The sequence below is a fragment of the Zonotrichia albicollis genome, chromosome 3 (assembly GCF_047830755.1).
Source record: "Zonotrichia albicollis isolate bZonAlb1 chromosome 3, bZonAlb1.hap1, whole genome shotgun sequence".
NCBI lineage: Eukaryota > Metazoa > Chordata > Aves > Passeriformes > Passerellidae > Zonotrichia > Zonotrichia albicollis.
Window position 1 is genome coordinate 98,763,991 of NC_133821.1, and position 18,305 is coordinate 98,782,295.

The window sequence follows — 18,305 nt, forward strand, 5'->3', positions numbered from 1 at the left end:
TGGCATAGAGAAGTTACTCAAAAGTATGGAATAACAGGGCTCAATTACTTTGAAATACAATATCAAGCTTGCTTGATATAAAAAATGGACGAGCAGTTTATGTCACAACCCACCCTATGTCTCAAGGCAATAGCACTAATTTTTGAAATTGAATGTACATGGCTAACATTCAAAGATTAAATAAATTATAATTTTCTTACCCATGAGAAGTAATTGTTTCAGCTTTTCTATCTGTATTTCAGCTAAAAATCCCAAAACTGAAAGTGGATGTGAACAGACACAAGGATAGCACAGCAAATGGAAAATGGAATTTGAGTGCCAAGATAAGGTTCTTTCCTCTAGCACAGACCCACATGTGATGTTGGGCATTGCTTTACACCCCTGCAGCAAACATCAGTACAATTAATCTGATGATCTGTTCATAGAACCCACACTGTTATCAGAATTGTATTTGTCTGTCTAAAGCCGTGGCTCTACTAGCACAGCACCTCACTATGGGGAATCTCAAGACAAAAGTCTCCAGGTAACATTTTCCTCTCAGGTGGAATTTTGTAATGGTTTTTCTGCTTGGTAATTGCTGACAGTTTCTTCAGAGGATGCCCTTCCCTTAGAAGCTTCCTGCAAATTTGTAATTTATGTGCTTCAGAGGTTGATGCTGTCAGCAAAACCCAACTGTATAGTGCTTCTTTACACTTTGCCTACTTCCAACTCTCTCATAAGTTCATAGTATACTGAGTAAAGCATGACATTAAAAGCATGTGTCTGTATTTTTTCTATGTCAAACCCAGTTACTAGCAGGCTACCCTAGAGAAAATTCCCAAATATGGATCAGAAGTCCAGCAGAGGCCCAGAACAATCCCCAGCTGGCAGAATAGGTACCCTGTTTTGGAATACCTGAACATTATGTAAATGCATGCTCTACCACGCATGGCACGGTGATGCCTGTGTAATACAGATGTGGCTCCAGTAGGAATGCAGCACACACAGAAATAGCTGAGTAGGAAAGGAGCATTTGTTCATACCTATCCACTACTGAATCAAGATTAATCTATTCCCGCTTTTGAGGTGTTCAATATCAGCATGCACCTGAGTGTGTGGAACCGAGACCCCAGAAGAGCATGCATGTAAGTGTAGTCTCTGTCCTCTCTGCAGTCGCAAAAGCTGCCAAGGACAGCAGTAGGCTTGGTGGCAAAGAGTGGGAGGGAGAGGTCCCTAATTTAAGGGTCAGGGATGACTGAGTGGTCAAGCAAAGCATTCTGATACTTTTTGGATTTGCTGACTATGGCCACATCTAGATTTGTCTGTTGTTTCCCTTCTACCCATTCTTGTTTGGCAGAAAGACTTTCTCCCTTGCTCTCTTTTTATTTTGCTTCCAGTACAGCCTTTCATAATGTAATTACAAAGCTCCTTTGGAATCTGAAGGTAATCATATCAAGGAGGTTGCTGTTATCTATAACTTGAATGGGTGTTCTGTAAACCTCTAGAGCAGAAAGAAAATAAGTTTCTTCCACACATGATTTGTTAAGTCACACCCATGAGTATTCAAGAAGCGGGCGTGGGGCCCAGGTGCTGTTGAAGGGATCTGGGCTTGGGCAAAGGCAGATTTTAACTAGTGAGCATTCCATGCCCTGGCATGTCCCCTTCCCACTGTGCTCTGCAGACACACTTCCTTGTGCTGTAGATGAGGTAGGTTCAAAGTCTTCTCAAAATGTACCTCCCTGCAACCCTCACGAAACAGCAAGCAGCTGGCCTGGGGAATGATGCCTGAGTGCAGCATCCTCTCAGAGGTGAGCACAGGGTACAACACTAAATGCCACCAAAGAATTAAACACAGAAGTGCAGGAGGATTCTCCTCATGCTGCCTATTGCATTCCTAAACATGCAAGCTCCTAAACTGCTGACACACAACACCACTGTGATAAAGATACTTTGAGTTCACATGAATAGTTTGAACAAGTCATGAATCACTCAAGCCTTGCTGCAAACCTTCAGTGACTGCTCTGGTTCTGTGCAGGAAGCTTTACTGACTGCCCAAAGCAAGGTCAACCAAGCCTGCAGTAACCCTCACACATATTTCCCTGAGCTCTTTGACTCTCACCTGGACCACTGGCATGGGAAAGTCTGAAAACAATACCCCTAATTCTGATTTACACCCACTGTAGTGCTGTGAGGAGAGTTTAAATGGAGACCTGGGTTTTAGTACATTGTTATTTGGATTGTTTAGTTTTATATAACATGGTCAAAGGGCTGCTTTATCAAGGCGTGAGATAGGCAAGATCAAGGTTTCAAAGGTAACTGAAACAGACCTTTAGTATATTTTACAAGTGTAATTGTAAAATATTTAACTTAAACAGCTCATGTATTGTAATTACATCATATTTTGATAGAAACTTGTATTAATGTATGTTTCCTCTATTTGGTATCTGCTGTGTTCTGGGGGTCTAGGGGTGTGGGGGGTCTTTCTAAGACTCTCTCTTTATGTGCATTATTACAACTAAAATTACTAATAACCTAAACTAAGGTTTAAAGAATATTTTTATTTTCTACGACTAAGAATAGGGTGGGAAAACCTTTAATCAAGCCAACAAAAGCCTGTGAAATCAGCTTCATCAGATGGTGGCTCAGGGCTGATGATGAGGGAGGAGGCAATTTCCTAAGAGCAGATGGTCCAGCTTCAGAGAAAAGCAGGTACAAGTCAGATGGTACAAGCCTACAACACAAGGTTTAAAACCACACAGTGATCAATACTGGCATAACCTGCCTTTCTTTCTTTCCAGTGCAAGAAGTTTAATCTTCTTCCACTGGAGAGCTGCTTAGCCCCTGAATGTTCAGTATCTTTCAAGATTTCACTGTGTTCATTATATCCTTCACATTACTTTCATCCATTTAAATTCCTGGCATCAATGACATGCTCTAACAATGAGAGCCACTGTCTTAGTGTGAAAATGTTGCTTTTATTTGCTTGTATTTTGCTGCTTTTATTTAATTGTGTTCCTCCACTTCTATCATAAGATAGGGGAGATGAAAGCCCTTCTCTGTCTCTCATACTGAAATCACATGCATAAAAATAATTTATCTAATAATTTTTGTAACGATTTGATTTGTAATTCACTTCTCACATGCATTTCCCAGCTCTGCTTTTTTCCTTCTGTATTCTTTGTATTTTACTCTGTTAGCTGTATTTTCTGATTCTCTCTTATTACATCTGCATTATGTAAGAGTGCAAGAAACTGCCAAACATTCTGTCTTCCTCAAAACTGAAATATGTGTGCATAACTCCTTGATTTAATTTCCTGCAGAAAAGGAAACTTGGAGATAATGGAGGGCACTTTCTCTTCTACCATCAGGACAGCTTCTACCAGTTGCTGGACTTCTGTCCAGAGAAGTTTGAGAGATATGAAAAATTGTACCCAGCTTGATTCAAGAGGAAAAATGTTTACAGGAATTAAAAACCTAATGACTTTTCTGAGTTTTGCTCCAGAACAGAGGCAATGAAGTTATTAACAATCTAAACCTTCATTTCAGGTTTATTTCTGCATCTTTACTCAGTTCTGTAGGTTGCACATGTACAACAGTTGTTACATTTCCATAAAAACTACAAATGAAAAAATATCAGGAGAAATTGGCAGTATAGTACAAGATACATATAAAGTGAAGGGAAAGATAAGTGCATTGAGTCAGATGCTTCAAACCTTCTTTTCCTTTTTTCTCTTGTCCTCAAAGGGAAGTTCTCAATGCAAGTTTGATAATGGAGCAGGAATCTGGTTCACCTTGCCCAGTTTAGTTAGCAGCATTACAGACTGCTATGAGTGCCCAGTTCACAAAGGAACAGCTCCCTTACACAGAGAGCTCTTTTCATCAGCCTGCATGGTGAAAGGTTAAACTGAATGGATGTACACAGAGACCTGCACGGTCCTTACCACAGCACCAGTACTGAAAAATGGCTTGGGTGTGCCTAAGAACCATGCTGAAACTGCCTGTGGTCTTTATACACAAGGTAATGAAGTTGTAATCATAAAATACAGGACGTACACTCATGTTAGAAAAGTGTTGATGGGGATATGTTTCATTGCTGAAAGTGGAGATTCCTAATCTATATTGGAACAAGCAGAAAAGACACAAACATCTTTGGGGCCCAAACCTATACAGCTCAGTTGTCAGTTTTGAAGAGGCATCACTCTTTCTTCAAGGAGAGATGAGACACTACCCAACTAGTGAAGTCTTACATGGTAAAAATGGCCCCAGATCCTGCAGATACATGTTCTCCAGCCTCAGCCCTACACTGCCTTCATTTTAGCACCTGTTACTATTAGCAAAAAAGCACCATGGCACTAGAAAAATCATGTGCCTGTCTAATTAAGACACAAACACTCCTGTCATAGCTCTGTTTTGCTCTGTGGGCATACTCTGGGAGAATGCAGAACAAGATGCTCTGAAAAGTATCAAAGTTATACTGCTTATTTCAAACATGTTTCTGTGCAATCCATTCTGGAACTTCTCAGAACTAACTGTTCAATCAGACTTTCAAAGGAATCCAGAAGAGTTGTCTCCCAGATCACCCCTTGACTAATGTTCTGCAGCAAAATTGTCTGCTGAATAATAGCAAGAGTTAAATAAGATAACTACATCCTAGAGAAAGTAAGTGGAATGATATTCTCTGCTTGAACTAATGTGTATCCAAGTAAGCTGGCAGGGCTGGAGTCCTATGTACTAAGCTCTGGCATCTGAGGCTCAAGGATGAGGTGAAGCTCCCTCTCTCTTGCCAGAAAGGCTAACATTCCATTCCATTCCATCTTCTCTTGGATGATGTTTCCAAATGTGAGATTAAATGGTAGAGCTGCAGTGTTGAAATTGGTCTGAAATGAAAAGTAATGCTTGTAGGGTAAGCAACACAAATCTGCAGCAAAACTAGAAAATTGTCCCCTGTTCTGCATTAGGATTAAGTGATGCCTACAGCTAGTTAGCTCTTGGGTCAATGTCAGAGTCAAACATACAATGATGCTATTTGAAAATCTCCACTAATACACCAAGGTCACATAAGCATTTTCAGATGTCAGTAGCACACTGGGAGCTGGCATATGGCTTATTATCCACTGCATTCTTCAGCTGCTCCTCCTCTGAGTTCCTGCTTCTCACATCAGAGGGAATCTAGGCAGACTGCATTTAACTAGATTAAATGCCTCTGGTTTATTAATTCCTATGGATGGAATACTGTTTCAGATCACTGAGTTTCAACTTTCCTTCTTACTATTGCTTTATCTACTATGAAATGTGCTAATTTCTCTTTTACCCCCTTGATAAAAATGTGCAATAGTGAAGTGTCAAGGAGCTGGTTTCTCTCTTCACCTACCTAATATGTAGTTGCAGAGGGGTCAGGACCAGGCTCTTCTCAGAGGACCATAGTGAAAGCAGAACAGGCAACAGGCACAGGCTGCAGCACGAGAAATTCCAACAGACATCTGCACTGAAACAGAGCTCGGAAGGAGCTGCTGGAAACGTGTGTATACATCCTTCTCTCTGCCCTGCACTCCAGGGCGGCTTGCAGACATGCTTCCACTTAGGCACTCAGAGGTTAACCATGCCTTACACATAAATTGCCTTCTGATAATATTATTTGTTGCCACGGACTCCAAAAGTGTCACATGTTAAAACCGAGCATCTGGTGTTTAGAGGTTGCTGCAGCAGGGTCTGTCCCCCAGGCGGGTGTACTTTTGGGGCTCTGTGGCTGAGGACGGCTCCGGGCCGCACCGCCTCGCTCCAGCCAGACCCCACCGAGGGCCCCTGCGGCAAGCGCAGGGCCCCACCTGGGGGCAGGAAAAGTAATGGCAGGCTAATTCCACGCCCAGAGCTCCCGAGCTGTTTAAAGGGAACCCGGGGATACGCCGAGGAGTTGCCTAAGACTCAAATTTTTCCCTAGCAGCAAATAAAAAAGCCTTTCCTAGGAGCAAGGCTGGGTTCCGAGTGCAGCCTCCTGAGAACTCCTCTGCACCAACAGTGTCCAGGCGTCCTGGACCCACGTCCTGCACGCTCTGGAACGCGAACTCTCCTCTCTTGGACCTCAAAGGTGTGGCCAGCACCAGCAGGGCCCGGTGATCCCCGCGACCCGCTTGGGAACCCGCAGAGGGACCAGCCTTTTAAACCAGGCACGGCTGTGCGGGGCATCGGCTCCAGCGGCGGCTCCGTGAGGGGCGGCCGGGGCTGCCCCTGCCGGCCACAGCCGGTTCTCGCAGAACACAGCCAGGCACAGCCGGTTCCAGCCGGCCACAGGCGGTTCCAGCCGGTTCTAGCCGGCCACAGGCGGTTCCCGCCGGACACAGCCGCCCCCCACTCAGGGCCCGGCCGAGCCGGGGCGGGAGTGAGGAATGAGTTTAACAAGCGCCAAACACTGAACGCCAGAGTGCCAGGGGAAAACAGTGGAGAAAGTGCCTTGCGAACACACGAAGAGAAGGAGGGGAGAAGGCAGAAGAGTCGGGAACAAAGTAGGGAGATGGAGTCTGGGAAGAAAAGGAGTGGGGAGGAAGGTGTTCAAGTTTTTTTCTTTCTCACCAACTATATTAATTGGTAATAAAGAAATTTTCCCCAAGTCAAATCTATTTTGCTTATGGTGGCAATTGGTAAGTGATTCTAAACATAGGAATATCTGCCAAGTGCCTGCTAGAAGCAGTGTTAAGAATTCTCCGGTCAGTTGACCTGGCATCTTGCCTGGGTTTTTTTCCATGTTGCTATAGTCAGGTGAGAAGAAGTCCCATAAGAAGCATGCAGGAGACTTGAAAAATTCCTATGAATAGGTGATGCTTCTGTTGCACGTTCAGATGTGCTTAAACAAATAGCAGAATTCCACTAGAATTAACTGCAATCTACCAAAACATCAGCAAGCACAAGTAAAGATCCCATACAGTCATCAGAAACTATAACTTGTACTAAAGCAAAGATCCTGTACTCAGTAGTAGATCAGTGAGAATTATCCCCGTGTTTTCAATGGAAATGAACTTGTCATTCCATTGGCAGAGTGTTTTAAACCAAAAATGGTTGTATAGGATCACAACCCTTACCTCCACCAAACATAATTTATTTGGCTATCAGAATGATGTTCAGACTGATCTGTACATAAATAGGTCTTACCAGAGCAAGAGTTGAAGAAAACTTCTAGTCCTTCTTGGAGAGCACATCAAAGCTGCCTAACACCTAAGTGATTTGTGACAGGTAAGAGTGAAACAAATTTTGAGGTTACTGTGTGTTAAGTAATATTTAGCCAGGAATTATTGGGCTGGCAACATTGGGAGACATAGGAGAAACAGCAACAAACATCTGTACATTTTACTTGTTTACCACTGTCTTGAAGGTTGGTAGAAGAACTGAAGAGCTTTTATTGTGTTGTAAAAGCATTACTGAAGTCAGCTAACACCCTAAATAATTACTGCTAGAGTGCTTGCCGGGGCTCAAGGTTGCTCAGTGAAAAAAGATATTCTGTAAAAGGCTTAGATTTAAGCTGATTTCATCCCTAGTTTACCCAGAATATGGAAGATCACATCAATAGTTTGTAAACCTGCTGCTCTTTACAGGTTAGGAAGTAAACTGACACACGTGCGTGGGAATATAAAAATAAGAAGGTTATCAGACAGAGTTAACCCACAGCACTGGGTAGCCTTGCATAAGCAAACATGGCTGTAGATTTTGTATGAAGTCCTCACAATGTATAAACACCTTTAGGTATTTTTCATTTCAGAACAAACCAAGAAGATAAGTAAAAAAATAATGAAACAAAATTGGAAGTTCTCATCAACAATTTTCTGAAATATCAGGAAATGAACCATCACCTGGGCCAGACTTGGAGTCTTACAGGGTATGTCTACATTAGTGGTCTGGAACAGGAGAATGTTTTAAAATTAATTTCTTAACTGTGCTTTCGCTCCCATCATAGTGTGATCTTGGAGTGTACAAACTGGATTCTTTCTGGATGAAATTAAACTGAAAAAGGTGCTTCAAGAGTGCACCAAATGCTGTTTAAGTGTCACTCAATCCACACAACCACCCCTGAGTTATGCTGAAGTTAGCCCTGTTCCAAACAGATGCAGTCTTGATGACAAGGCTTCAGTGCCAGCTCTTCTGCTCACAGTCATTGCTGCTGTACCACTCTATTTACTAACAGGAATAACCATCAGCTGTTAGGCTTATCACCAACAAGTACTGGCAGAGGCACCTCCTACATCTGCTGCATCTTTGATTGTGGAGCTCTTGAACACCATAACCCAACAACTTTCCTCATTTTGTGGAGAAAAAGTTCACTTAGCAAAAGAGTTGAGATCAACAACTACTTTGGAAACACTTCAGAAAAAGTGTTTTCCAAACTTTTCCAATGAACTAATCTGAGATTAAACCAAGGACTGAACTGTAATTGCAATTGACACTACATTAGCTGATAAATTACTGTAGGTCAATACAAACTTTGTATACCTGGCAATGAGGGGAAAGTGTTTGTAGCACTGAAAACTTCAATCTTGCTGAAGCTGAGGAGTCTGACGAGCTCTGAAGTGGGAATTGTTCATCAGATATCAGATAAGTGTCCAGCAGCATATTATTTCTCAACCCACAGCTAACAAGGGAATAAACCAGGGCCATCAGAGACCGAGCAAAAGTCTTTTCTTGTAAGCTATGTCATTAATGTGGAACTATAAATAGAAAATATGAAACACCAAGGTAACATCCTGCAGAGCAGCTTTTCATAAACTAACCATTTTTTGAAGTGATTAAAACAATTTTAAATGCCTTTGTCTAGCTGTCTGTGGAAAACACGGAATTTTAAAGAGGAAAAGAAACATTTTGAGTTTGGTTGGTACTGGATAGGACCTATATCAGCTTTGTGTGATGGTTTACTACCTCCCCTTCACATCTCCATTCTCTTGTTTATAAACACAAACAAAATATACCTTTCCATGAGGCATGTGAGTTAACAACGACCCTCCTCAAATAAAAATCATTTATCCGCCAAGAAAAGTAAAAATTATGTTTGCAAGCCCCAGCTTTCATTCACAAAACTACAGGACAATGTCACTATATAAAAAGTTTATTTGATTAGTACAGGTACTGTAGATACAGCAGTTAATCAAAAACATCATTTGGCAGTCAGTTTATTTCCTAATTCAGTAATAAAAGTGCAGCTTAGTTATAAAGGCACAGTGTTATAAAGGCACAGTGTTGACATGTAGCCAAGTCACTGATGTCCAGTAGAAGTGGCAGGAGAAAGAACTCACTCCCACTTTCTTTAAAAACCACTTGTTCCATTTGCCAACAGTGATATTAAAGAACAACAAAGGCCTACGTTGGAAGCAATCATCATATAAAAATCTGATCTGGATCTAGAAAAAAGTCCTCAGAAATAGCATGACACACTGAAGCTATCAGTCAGCAACTCACATTTCTCTTTTCTGCTGTTCCACAAAGTCTCTAGGAAGACAGTGTGCTTCCTGCCATTTCACTTGCTTAAAATTCCCAGAAAAAAATCTCGAGATGAATGAAGGAGAAAATAAGCTAGTACTGAAGTGTTATAAAAGACACCTGCCTGCTGTATTTTGTGTGAGGGCATGACCTCTTTCCCACTGAAACACTTCTGGAACACCCCTTTGCCTTCTTTCACAGTGTAATTAGATATGTGCAATCAGGCAGCTCTCTTACCGCCTGCAGCCAGGCAACCTAATTGGCTTTTACATCATAATACATGCGAAGAACTCTCCTGACAGTCTCCACATATTTATCATCAGGAACAGGTTTCCTCTGGCTTCCTGGCTCCAGAAATTTCTTGATTGCAGGGATGCTGCTTATCCTTGCTTTAAATGCCTAAAAGGCAAACAGTAAGTACAAGGTATTTAAAGAACAGAAAGTAAGACAAAAAAACCCCTATTTTACTGATTTGTGTAACATCCTTTAACAAGCTGTATGTGGAGACAAGACAGGAAATATGGTTTCAAGTGTGGATGAATTTTACTCCCACTCTCTTCAACCCCTTCATTTTCCACAGTAACAAATGAGCCATCTGTCTTGCATTGATATGGGATGAAGTGTTATCTGTGGTTTCTAATATATACATTACTCAGATGGTTCTTGTAATCCAGAAAATATCTTCCACTTAGTATCACAGAACTGGTGAGAGTCAAAAAAAAGGAAGGGTGCATTTCTTCAGATGTGTACAGGGGTTACTCCAAAAAATAACAGTTTCTCTAGATGAAACATCTTACAAGGCTCTTCCTAAAGCAGGAAAAGCAAGACTACAATGAAAAAGTAACAAATGTTTGTGGAATTATTTACACAGAACAGACTTTGAAATATAATTTATCACATTTATAGCCATATGAGCATCTTGTTAGTGCAAGGTACCTGTAACTGAGGAAAGCCTGAGAGCACATCTGACTTCTTCTCTTCTACCATTAAAATGGCTTCAAGAAGATGAACATCTGCCCAGCTAAAACTGTTGCCAACAAGGAAGTCCTGCCCATGGTCTTTCAAAACCTAGAAATGTCATAGATGAAAACACTCAGATGTGAATAGCCAGCTGAGGTTCATGTTTTCAAAATTCATAGGCACACCTTCTTTGACAACACTACTGTCTCCTTTTCATCCTTCTCTCCCATGCAGCTAACAGGGGAAACAGGGAATACACCAGCAGTCACTGATCTTTTTACAGCAGAAATCCAGAATACCAAATCCCAGAGTTTTTCTTACCAATCCTTTCTTCCTACAACTCTAGGTAACCTTGTGTACTAGACTATAGGGTTAGATACCTTCTTGGTATTCATGTCTTTCAAGTCTAATTTATCTGGATTTTTCTATACATTTTTACAGCTTCAATGGGAAAATAGAGAGTATAAAAGAGAGGTGATTGGCCTAAAGCATTAGGGCTAAGATGCAACAAGTGGAATACAGGGCAGAATGCACCCTGGCAACCACCTATAGGAGACTCTGCAAAGTGAAAAACTGTTTTCTCTTTAGTCTTTAAAATGGAGAGGAGCTACTCCTGCTAGATCATCCTGTCCATGCATATTAATTTCCATTGAGAATATCTCTTGGGTCCTATCTCTCAAATTATCAGTTAGAGAAACACCAAGATTCCAGTATGGCTACAAGTCAGCAGTCATAGCTGTGTATTACTGTGTTTACAAAAACCCAACTGAGATGTATTTGAAATGTTAAACAAAGAAGACAATTAGCACTGCTTTTGCAATGCAAATTACTGTGGTGGGGTTGACCCTGGCTGGGTACCAGATGTCCATCAAAGCTGCTGTATCACTCCCTTCCTCACCTGGACATGGGGAGGAAAATACATTGAAAGTCTCTTGGGTTGACCCACCCCACCATATCTGATACTGCTCTGATTCCCCTCCAGCCAACAGACAGTATGGATGTTCTGGTGTAAAGTACTGCACCGACACTTCTGCTTCTGGTTGTGGTCAAACACCCAGTGTTCCTATTGTTATCCCTCCAGAATCAGGGAAGAAAATGATCCTTCTCCATACCTTTTCATACACTGGGAAATACCTGCCCGTCGCCTTTTGAACTATGAGAGCACGTTGTTTCTCTTTATCCTCTGCTGATAAGAAAGGGAACATCAAAATGAAGCCCATAAGGTCATCAGTTCCTCCAACATACATATCAATCCTTAAAAGCAAAGCAAACAAAAACCTTAAATAGAAGACACCTTCACAAGCCAAATCACCTTATATTTGTTTTAGGATAGTAAACACTGAATTTCCTATCCCCCTGTTGTGGTGCCTTCCCCACCAACTCCTTTCTAGGCTGCAGTGTCATCTGAGAAATGCTTTTTTAAGCAATCTCAAACACACCCCCTCATGGAAATTATTTCTGCAATTAAAAAAATATGTCCCAGTGGGAGTCTTACTTGTATTTGTAGTGATTTTGGCTCTTTACTTGCTTCATTGAGCAGGTTTAAACAGGATTGAACAGAGATTGTGTACCTTTGGTGTTACAGATCACTTCACAATCACCAAAGAAACACACAGCACCACAAGGAGTCATTCCTAACTGACTTAATTGTCTGGATGTATCCCACCTTCAGAATGTCATCCAAAGTCCAAGTAGTGCCAAACAGATAAATAATGGGTTTGGAAGTCTGTAGCATACCAGGTTCTTCATCCAGCTAAATTATCAGTATAGCACTTCTTTGGATTGTCCCTTTCCCAGAGCTATCAGAGCAGGCTCTATACTGCAGATGGAACTTTAAAATGCTACATACTGAGACAGCCCCATCATATTTTTGTTCTTCACAAGCACAACATCAAGATGTAATTTCACACAGATGTTGTTTCACATGAAACCAATAGTTTTTCAACAGCTTTTAGCTGTTCTTTCCCCAGCTCCCAAAGATCTAAACCACACACTTTTTACAGTGCAGTGGGACATCGTGCAACCACAGATATCAATGACAGCTCTTATTGTGCAGCCAAAAGTTAGAAACTAACACCATTTCTTTCCAGAGTTTTCTGGTTACAAAAGTAGTTCAGCATCTACATGCCAGTCACCTCTCGAATACCTGTGTCAAGCTGTATTAATCTTTCAGTAAGGCACAATAAACCCATGACTCAAATATTTTTATGTGAAAAGTAACTGAGTTAGAACAAATCAGTTGGCTTGCATCAAACTGTGGCTTCTCAGGCTCACTGCAAGTTGTGTATCACTGAGGCCCACAGGTGATTGTGCACAGGTGTGTGTGCAACTATGCAATTAATTCTAGATGCATCTGAACTACTATACTAAATTCAAGAAGAGTAATACTGTTACATACAAGGCTCTCTCCTTCAGGTCCTTCCCATAGAGGTTGTACTTTGCTGCAATGTAGCTGAGGATGGCTCTGGTCTGCACCATCTTCATCCCATCCATCTCCACCAGGGGCACCTGCTGAAACAGCAGGGATCCACCTAAAAGGACAGACACACATTATTCGAGTGATCAAATAACTCCATGTCAGATTTCTTGCTGTCTTCAGAGGAACATTGCTTTTATTGTGAGCTTGCTGTGGGTAGCTGTTGTATTAAATTAGAGCTCTTCCATGCAAAAAATAAATTACAGTGGTGTAGACAAATTAAACTGAAAAGTACAATTATTGCAGGTTACCATCCTTCCTTTAAAAAACTTTCACTGAAGTTTCAGTCAGGACTGTTTACAGCAGCTTTTGAAATGAAATTGAAATGCAGCGAAGACAATCACACTAAACATCTCAACTGAGTAAAAAGTGTCTAGTTCTAAACAATGTAAAAAACCCTCTGTACCATTATTCAAACACTATATGAAGCAAATGTTAGATGCACAGATTTCTCTCTTATGACCAATCTTTAGGCCATATCAGGACATAACATGAAATTTTGGGATACATATTTTCTGGTTACTGAAGCCCATGATTAAGTTTGTAGGACCAGGTGGGATGTGTAGACAAAGAGAGAACAGAAGAATCCAGAGGCCTGGCAAACCCTGCAGGTTGGAAAGATACTCAGTTTGCAATTTCATCTGTCCACGTGTGGAAAAAATCAGCCTCAGCAGCTGCTCACAACTCTCAGCTTTACTCTTCTGTGTGGAAAGAAAGACACATAAAGTCTTCAAAGACTTCACACATCTTCTCTAAGTCTGATTACACGTTTCTTGAGGTTTCACATGGACTCACCTTGCAGGAGTTTCTCATACTGGTCTCGGGTTTCCAAAAACTCTTCTTCAAACTGACAAAAGAGAGTGAGGAAGAAGAGGAAATAAGAATCTTTTCACATTTCTAGAAGAGGTAAACTTTTAAAGCACCATAAAAGGAAAAGAATATACATCATGGTTCTTTTCATTTCAGATATGGCTCTAAGGGAGAACACACCAAGGACAGAAGTGCTGGCAATATCTCCTGGACTGTCACACTTGATAAATGCTGCTAAGGGCAACTCTAGCAGAAGAACAGGCAATAAGAACTGGAGTGAGGATGGTCTGTTTGGTATTAAACAGGCAATATAATGTGTAACAAACATCAATACAGTGTAGACTGTCCTTAAGATGCTTTCTGGAATGTGGAAAAAATCTGCTGTGTGATATTTTGATTTGGGAGCTAGACAGGAACAAATTCTTTGGAAGTTAAAACAAAGCATTTACAAAATAGTGTACAAGTAGCACGCCCTGCACGAGGTTTGATACAGATGCCTGCTTCAGACACCTGAAGATTAAATATTCACAAGATGAGAAACAAGAAGATACAGAATTGCTGGTGATCATATGGCTGTAGTTGCACTCAGTATGGCTGAGGATGGCCAGTCAATCAGCGTTACTTAAGGAGAAACTGAGTTCAAGATTAAGACTCCAAAGTTAGACATCTACATGTATGTGTTTGCATGTGCCATACATGTCTGTGATCAGTGCACAACATGGGGACTAGAAAATGGTAGATGTTAGCAATCCCTAAATGCCTTGCTCAGTCAGCCTCTCTCATAACATCTGTGCCACTCAGTAATTAAGATTTGCTATAGTAGAGAAACCCCAGAAGATCGGGCACATTAACACACTGCCAATGTTCAACCACAGCAAGGATGATCACTGACTAAATTCAGAACCCAGGTTTCTGCTGATGAGAAGCTGAGAAAATAATATTCCATGGAAAAAAATGTAGTAATTAATACTTATCAACAGCTTTTTTTAAAACATAAAAAAGAAAAAAGAAGAGAGAGGCACTTAAAACATAGGAACAAATGATGGAGGGAAGCAGACAGTTCTATCTTCGGCAAGGCCTTCAAAAAAACACTGGTGGTCTTTTAAAAAAACTTGTATTCTTTGGCTCAGTTCACAAGTAACTTTATGTATTATAACAGCTTATTGTGTAAAAGAGGGCACTCAGAGCAAATACTAGTCCTTTGTGTCCTCAAACTGTATTACTAGTTTACCACCAAGATGGCCAGCAAATGAATAAGTAAATCATATATCATCAGAAAAAAGTAAAGGCTGTTTTAGCTGTTTTACCTAAGTATTTAGAGATTTCTGATTTCCCTACACATGTGGGCTAGTTTGCTCACTTCACCCTGCTAAGTTTCATCTAAATGATGCTAGACAAAATATATTTTGTGTTACAGCTTATGGAGGATGCAGCCAGTGGAATGAAAAATAAAACAAAAATCTCTGTGTGAGCATTCAACTGAAAACAGGAAGACTAGAGAAAGTAAATTGCTGTTTTATCAGGCACAGATAACACTTGTTATGCAAGCAACACATCTATCAGCTCAGCAGCTCTGGCTCATTAATCTTAATTAATGATTAAACTCATTAAACTTAATTAAGGATTGCACATTCTTGTGTTAAGCAAGTGCCACTGCTTACAGTGTCACTGCTCAGAAAACATGCAACTTGAAGCCATGCTTTTGTGTGCCTGAAGTAAAAGTATTTAATTACACTGAATAGCCAACCTTCATTTACTATTGCATCTTGGGATGCCTTTTCTTTTTTGACTGATAACATGTGATCTGCCTCAAAGACAAGCTTACCAATGTGCAGCCAGAAGTTAAAAACTCTGAAACAAACCTCAACCCCAGCTGCAGCCAGCAGCCAACGAATCGATTCCATCTTGCCTCTTCCATCAAAGTAGTAAAGTTTTGGTTTTGTGGACATGACTTCAAACTTTCTGTTATCTAAAAGAGTTGTAAGAGATAGTAAGCTAATAATTATACAGAAATCTGATGGTAGCTGGTATAATGGTTCACTGGTCACTCACGCAACAGAAATTTAAGTTAATTTTTAACAAAATATTTTCGCAAAGTTTCAATCTAAACTGATTTGATTTTCTTGCTGCACAGTCAAGTCAAACTATAGACTTTTCATCCCCCTGAAATTCAAGAAAAGTAAGCATCAAATTGCTAAGTAGGAGATAACAGAAAAAAATTGAAAAATCACCCTGAAGAAAAATCTTAAAATGTTTAGAAAATAGAAGTTTTAGCACTGAAGTTACACAGACACCACTAAAAGCCAAGTCTTGATCAAGGAGAAGAGGCAGGAAACCAAGTTTCCAAAACTGGTAGACCTTGTATCGAGGAATGCCATAAGTCTCTAAACATTAATTCTACACATTTGGGTTAAGCATGGGAATGTACTTTTAAGCCTCTCACTTTTTTTTCTAACTGTGGTGATCCAGCAATCAGTAGAAACTTCAAAAATATCACAATATGAGGATCAGTAGAAACTTAGAAGAATGGCCTGTTTCTTCTGTAATAATCCAGATTAAAATATAGAGTTTCAGAGTGTTGCACTACTTATCCTTCTACAGGCTGCATTTCTATTAATAAACCCTGTTGCTATGCAAAACTTCATGGACTTTTCAGATGATCCAATGCTGCTTTGCAGGCAGCATTTTAGTTCTTTCATGACTTCATAAATGAGGCTATTAATTGTTGTTTTTTGAATACACTACTGTTTAGGCCTCAGCAGGAACTGGATTCTGCTGCAGAGCCATCAGCCAAAAGAGCAATCAAATGTAATCACACTGGCATTCCACATGCAGAACTCCCTTACAGCAAGTCCTTGCTGCAAGTGAGAGATGTTTTCCCCCTGTAAGGTGATTTATTGTCATTTCAATCTATAGTTCCAGTAATTCTGGAAAGGAGGCTCTTGGCATGTGAACAATAACCTCCAGTTACCAATGTTCCAAGAGCCCCTTCATAAGCAGAAGGAAAAAAGACCTTGAGTATGCACAAAGTGATCTGCTTGTTAGCCAACAGGCACGAGAAGAGAACACAAAATATGAGAGTGCATCAGGCCATGGGAATTCAAACGAGCCTGGCTATTCCACCCCTTCCTGCTCAGGAGCCTCTGATCGCTCTTAGGTGACAGGGAACTAAAACACTGCCCAGTACTATCACTATCACTGCTAAATATAGCAGGGAATTAGAAAAGTATCACTGTGAACTACACAAAACAACAGAATTAAACAGGAGCTACTTGTAATACAGTTACTTTCAAAAAGAAAGAAGAAAAAAGCCAAGGGTGATTTTTAACTTGCAGTTTAAAAAACTAAAGAAACAGAAGAGTCACTCTTCCTCAGTGGCACTTCGGGAGACCTGCTCTTAGCACGCAAGTGAACAGGTCACAGGACATAAACAGGTCACTGATGCCCAACACATCTCAAGGCAAAGGCATGATGGGTGCTTCTTTTGTAATACTTTATAAAAAATATCTTCTTAAATGCCAGGGGATCAACAAACTTTGAAATGAGCTGTAGCATTCTAGGTTCCTAGGACTGAGCCTGCTATGCCATACTGCAAGAGAAAGTCCAACTTGTGAACTAAAATCTGATGGAAAGAGCACCCTGGTGATGGGCAAAGTTTCTCCCTTCTCTGCCCTTTATCAGAAAGAAGTAAAGTGCCAATTTGCAGCCAGGAGCCACAGTTACTGGTAGGTTGCTGTTCATTCTCCTAAGCCTATCTGACACCTCAACAAGAAAATGGACTTTGTGAAAAATTTGTTCCCTTGCTTCTGTGCGAACGGGGCAACGAGGGAACATGAATATCAGTGCAAGAAGCTGTCGCTCCCACGCAGGGAGAACACGGCCCAGGAGAACATCGGTGAAGAGGGCCAGGGGAGCAGCTGTGCTTGGCACGTCCCGCACATCCAGGGCTCTGGGGCCCGATTTTCCCTGCCTGCATTCAGCAGCCCAGCAGCGCTTCCACTCTGCACCCGCAGCACCAGCCGGGGGGCAGCGTGTGACAGGCAGCAGCCCCGGGGCCATCGGCTCTCTCCCGTCTCGGGGACAAGCCCTTGGCAGACGTGAGATGACGAGCGGTCAGCGCTGCGACACGGGGAGCCCGGGACCGGGAGCGGATCCACGGCTCAGGCCCGAGCCCGCCGCACAGTCCCGGCTCCCCGCCTCACCTGAGCCAAGCGCCCACGGGCACGGCTTGCCGGGGGGACAGGAAGAGGGAAATCCCAGGGGCCCACATTACTCACACACACGGAGGGTTAAGCGGGGATGCCCAGCGAGCACACGACGCCCCAAGGCAGAGCAGTCCCACCGGCCCCGCCCGCAGCCGCGATCAGCTGCAGCCTCAGCCGCCGGCCCCGCCTGCCGCCCTCCCCGCCCAGGCCACGGGAGCAGCCGCCAATGGGAAGCCGTAAATTTGCAAGTTTCGCAAAGCCTTCTGGAAAGACTTCTCACCCTAAAGAATTCCGCTAAAATTTTTAAACTGGGTGGAGAACTGTTTTCTATAGGTGATTTTGTCGCTGCAAAGTGATGATTCCGTGCGTTGTGTTGTTGGATGTTGAGCCGTTTTCCAAACCATGACGTAAAAGGAGCC

The 18,305-nt window shown here is 41.7% G+C and overlaps 1 protein-coding gene across 2 annotated transcripts; it reads right to left on the reverse strand.

Annotated features, from left to right (window-relative positions):
* Positions 1–9,046: 9,046 nt before the first annotated feature.
* Positions 9,047–18,094, reverse strand: LOC102066248 (glutathione S-transferase 3). 2 transcript variants are annotated; one of them, XM_005486007.4, is made up of 7 exons: positions 17,959–18,094; positions 15,544–15,643; positions 13,667–13,718; positions 12,794–12,926; positions 11,508–11,649; positions 10,372–10,503; positions 9,047–9,834 (listed from the first exon to the last, which is right to left on the reverse strand). In XM_005486007.4, the coding sequence occupies exons 2-7, from the start codon at positions 15,628–15,630 to the stop codon at positions 9,691–9,693; spliced, it is 690 nt and encodes a 229-aa protein (XP_005486064.1). In that variant the 5' UTR covers positions 15,631–15,643; positions 17,959–18,094; the 3' UTR covers positions 9,047–9,690. The 2 variants fall into 2 exon arrangements, with proteins under 2 accessions (XP_005486064.1, XP_005486063.1); XM_005486006.4 differs by having other exon boundaries at positions 15,544–15,650; positions 17,959–18,090.
* Between the last annotated feature and the right edge of the window lie 211 nt (positions 18,095–18,305).

Coding starts and splice junctions, on each gene's coding strand:
- LOC102066248 (XM_005486007.4), bottom strand. CDS start 15,630: ATGTCCACAAAACCAAAACTTTACTACTTTGATGGAAGAGGCAAGATG. Junction 12,927..13,666: donor GTATGAGAAACTCCTGCAAG/GTGAGTCCATGT, acceptor CTGTCCTTTTAG/GTGGATCCCTGCTGTTTCAG. Junction 11,650..12,793: donor GACCTGAAGGAGAGAGCCTT/GTATGTAACAGT, acceptor TTTGCTTTTAAG/GATTGATATGTATGTTGGAG.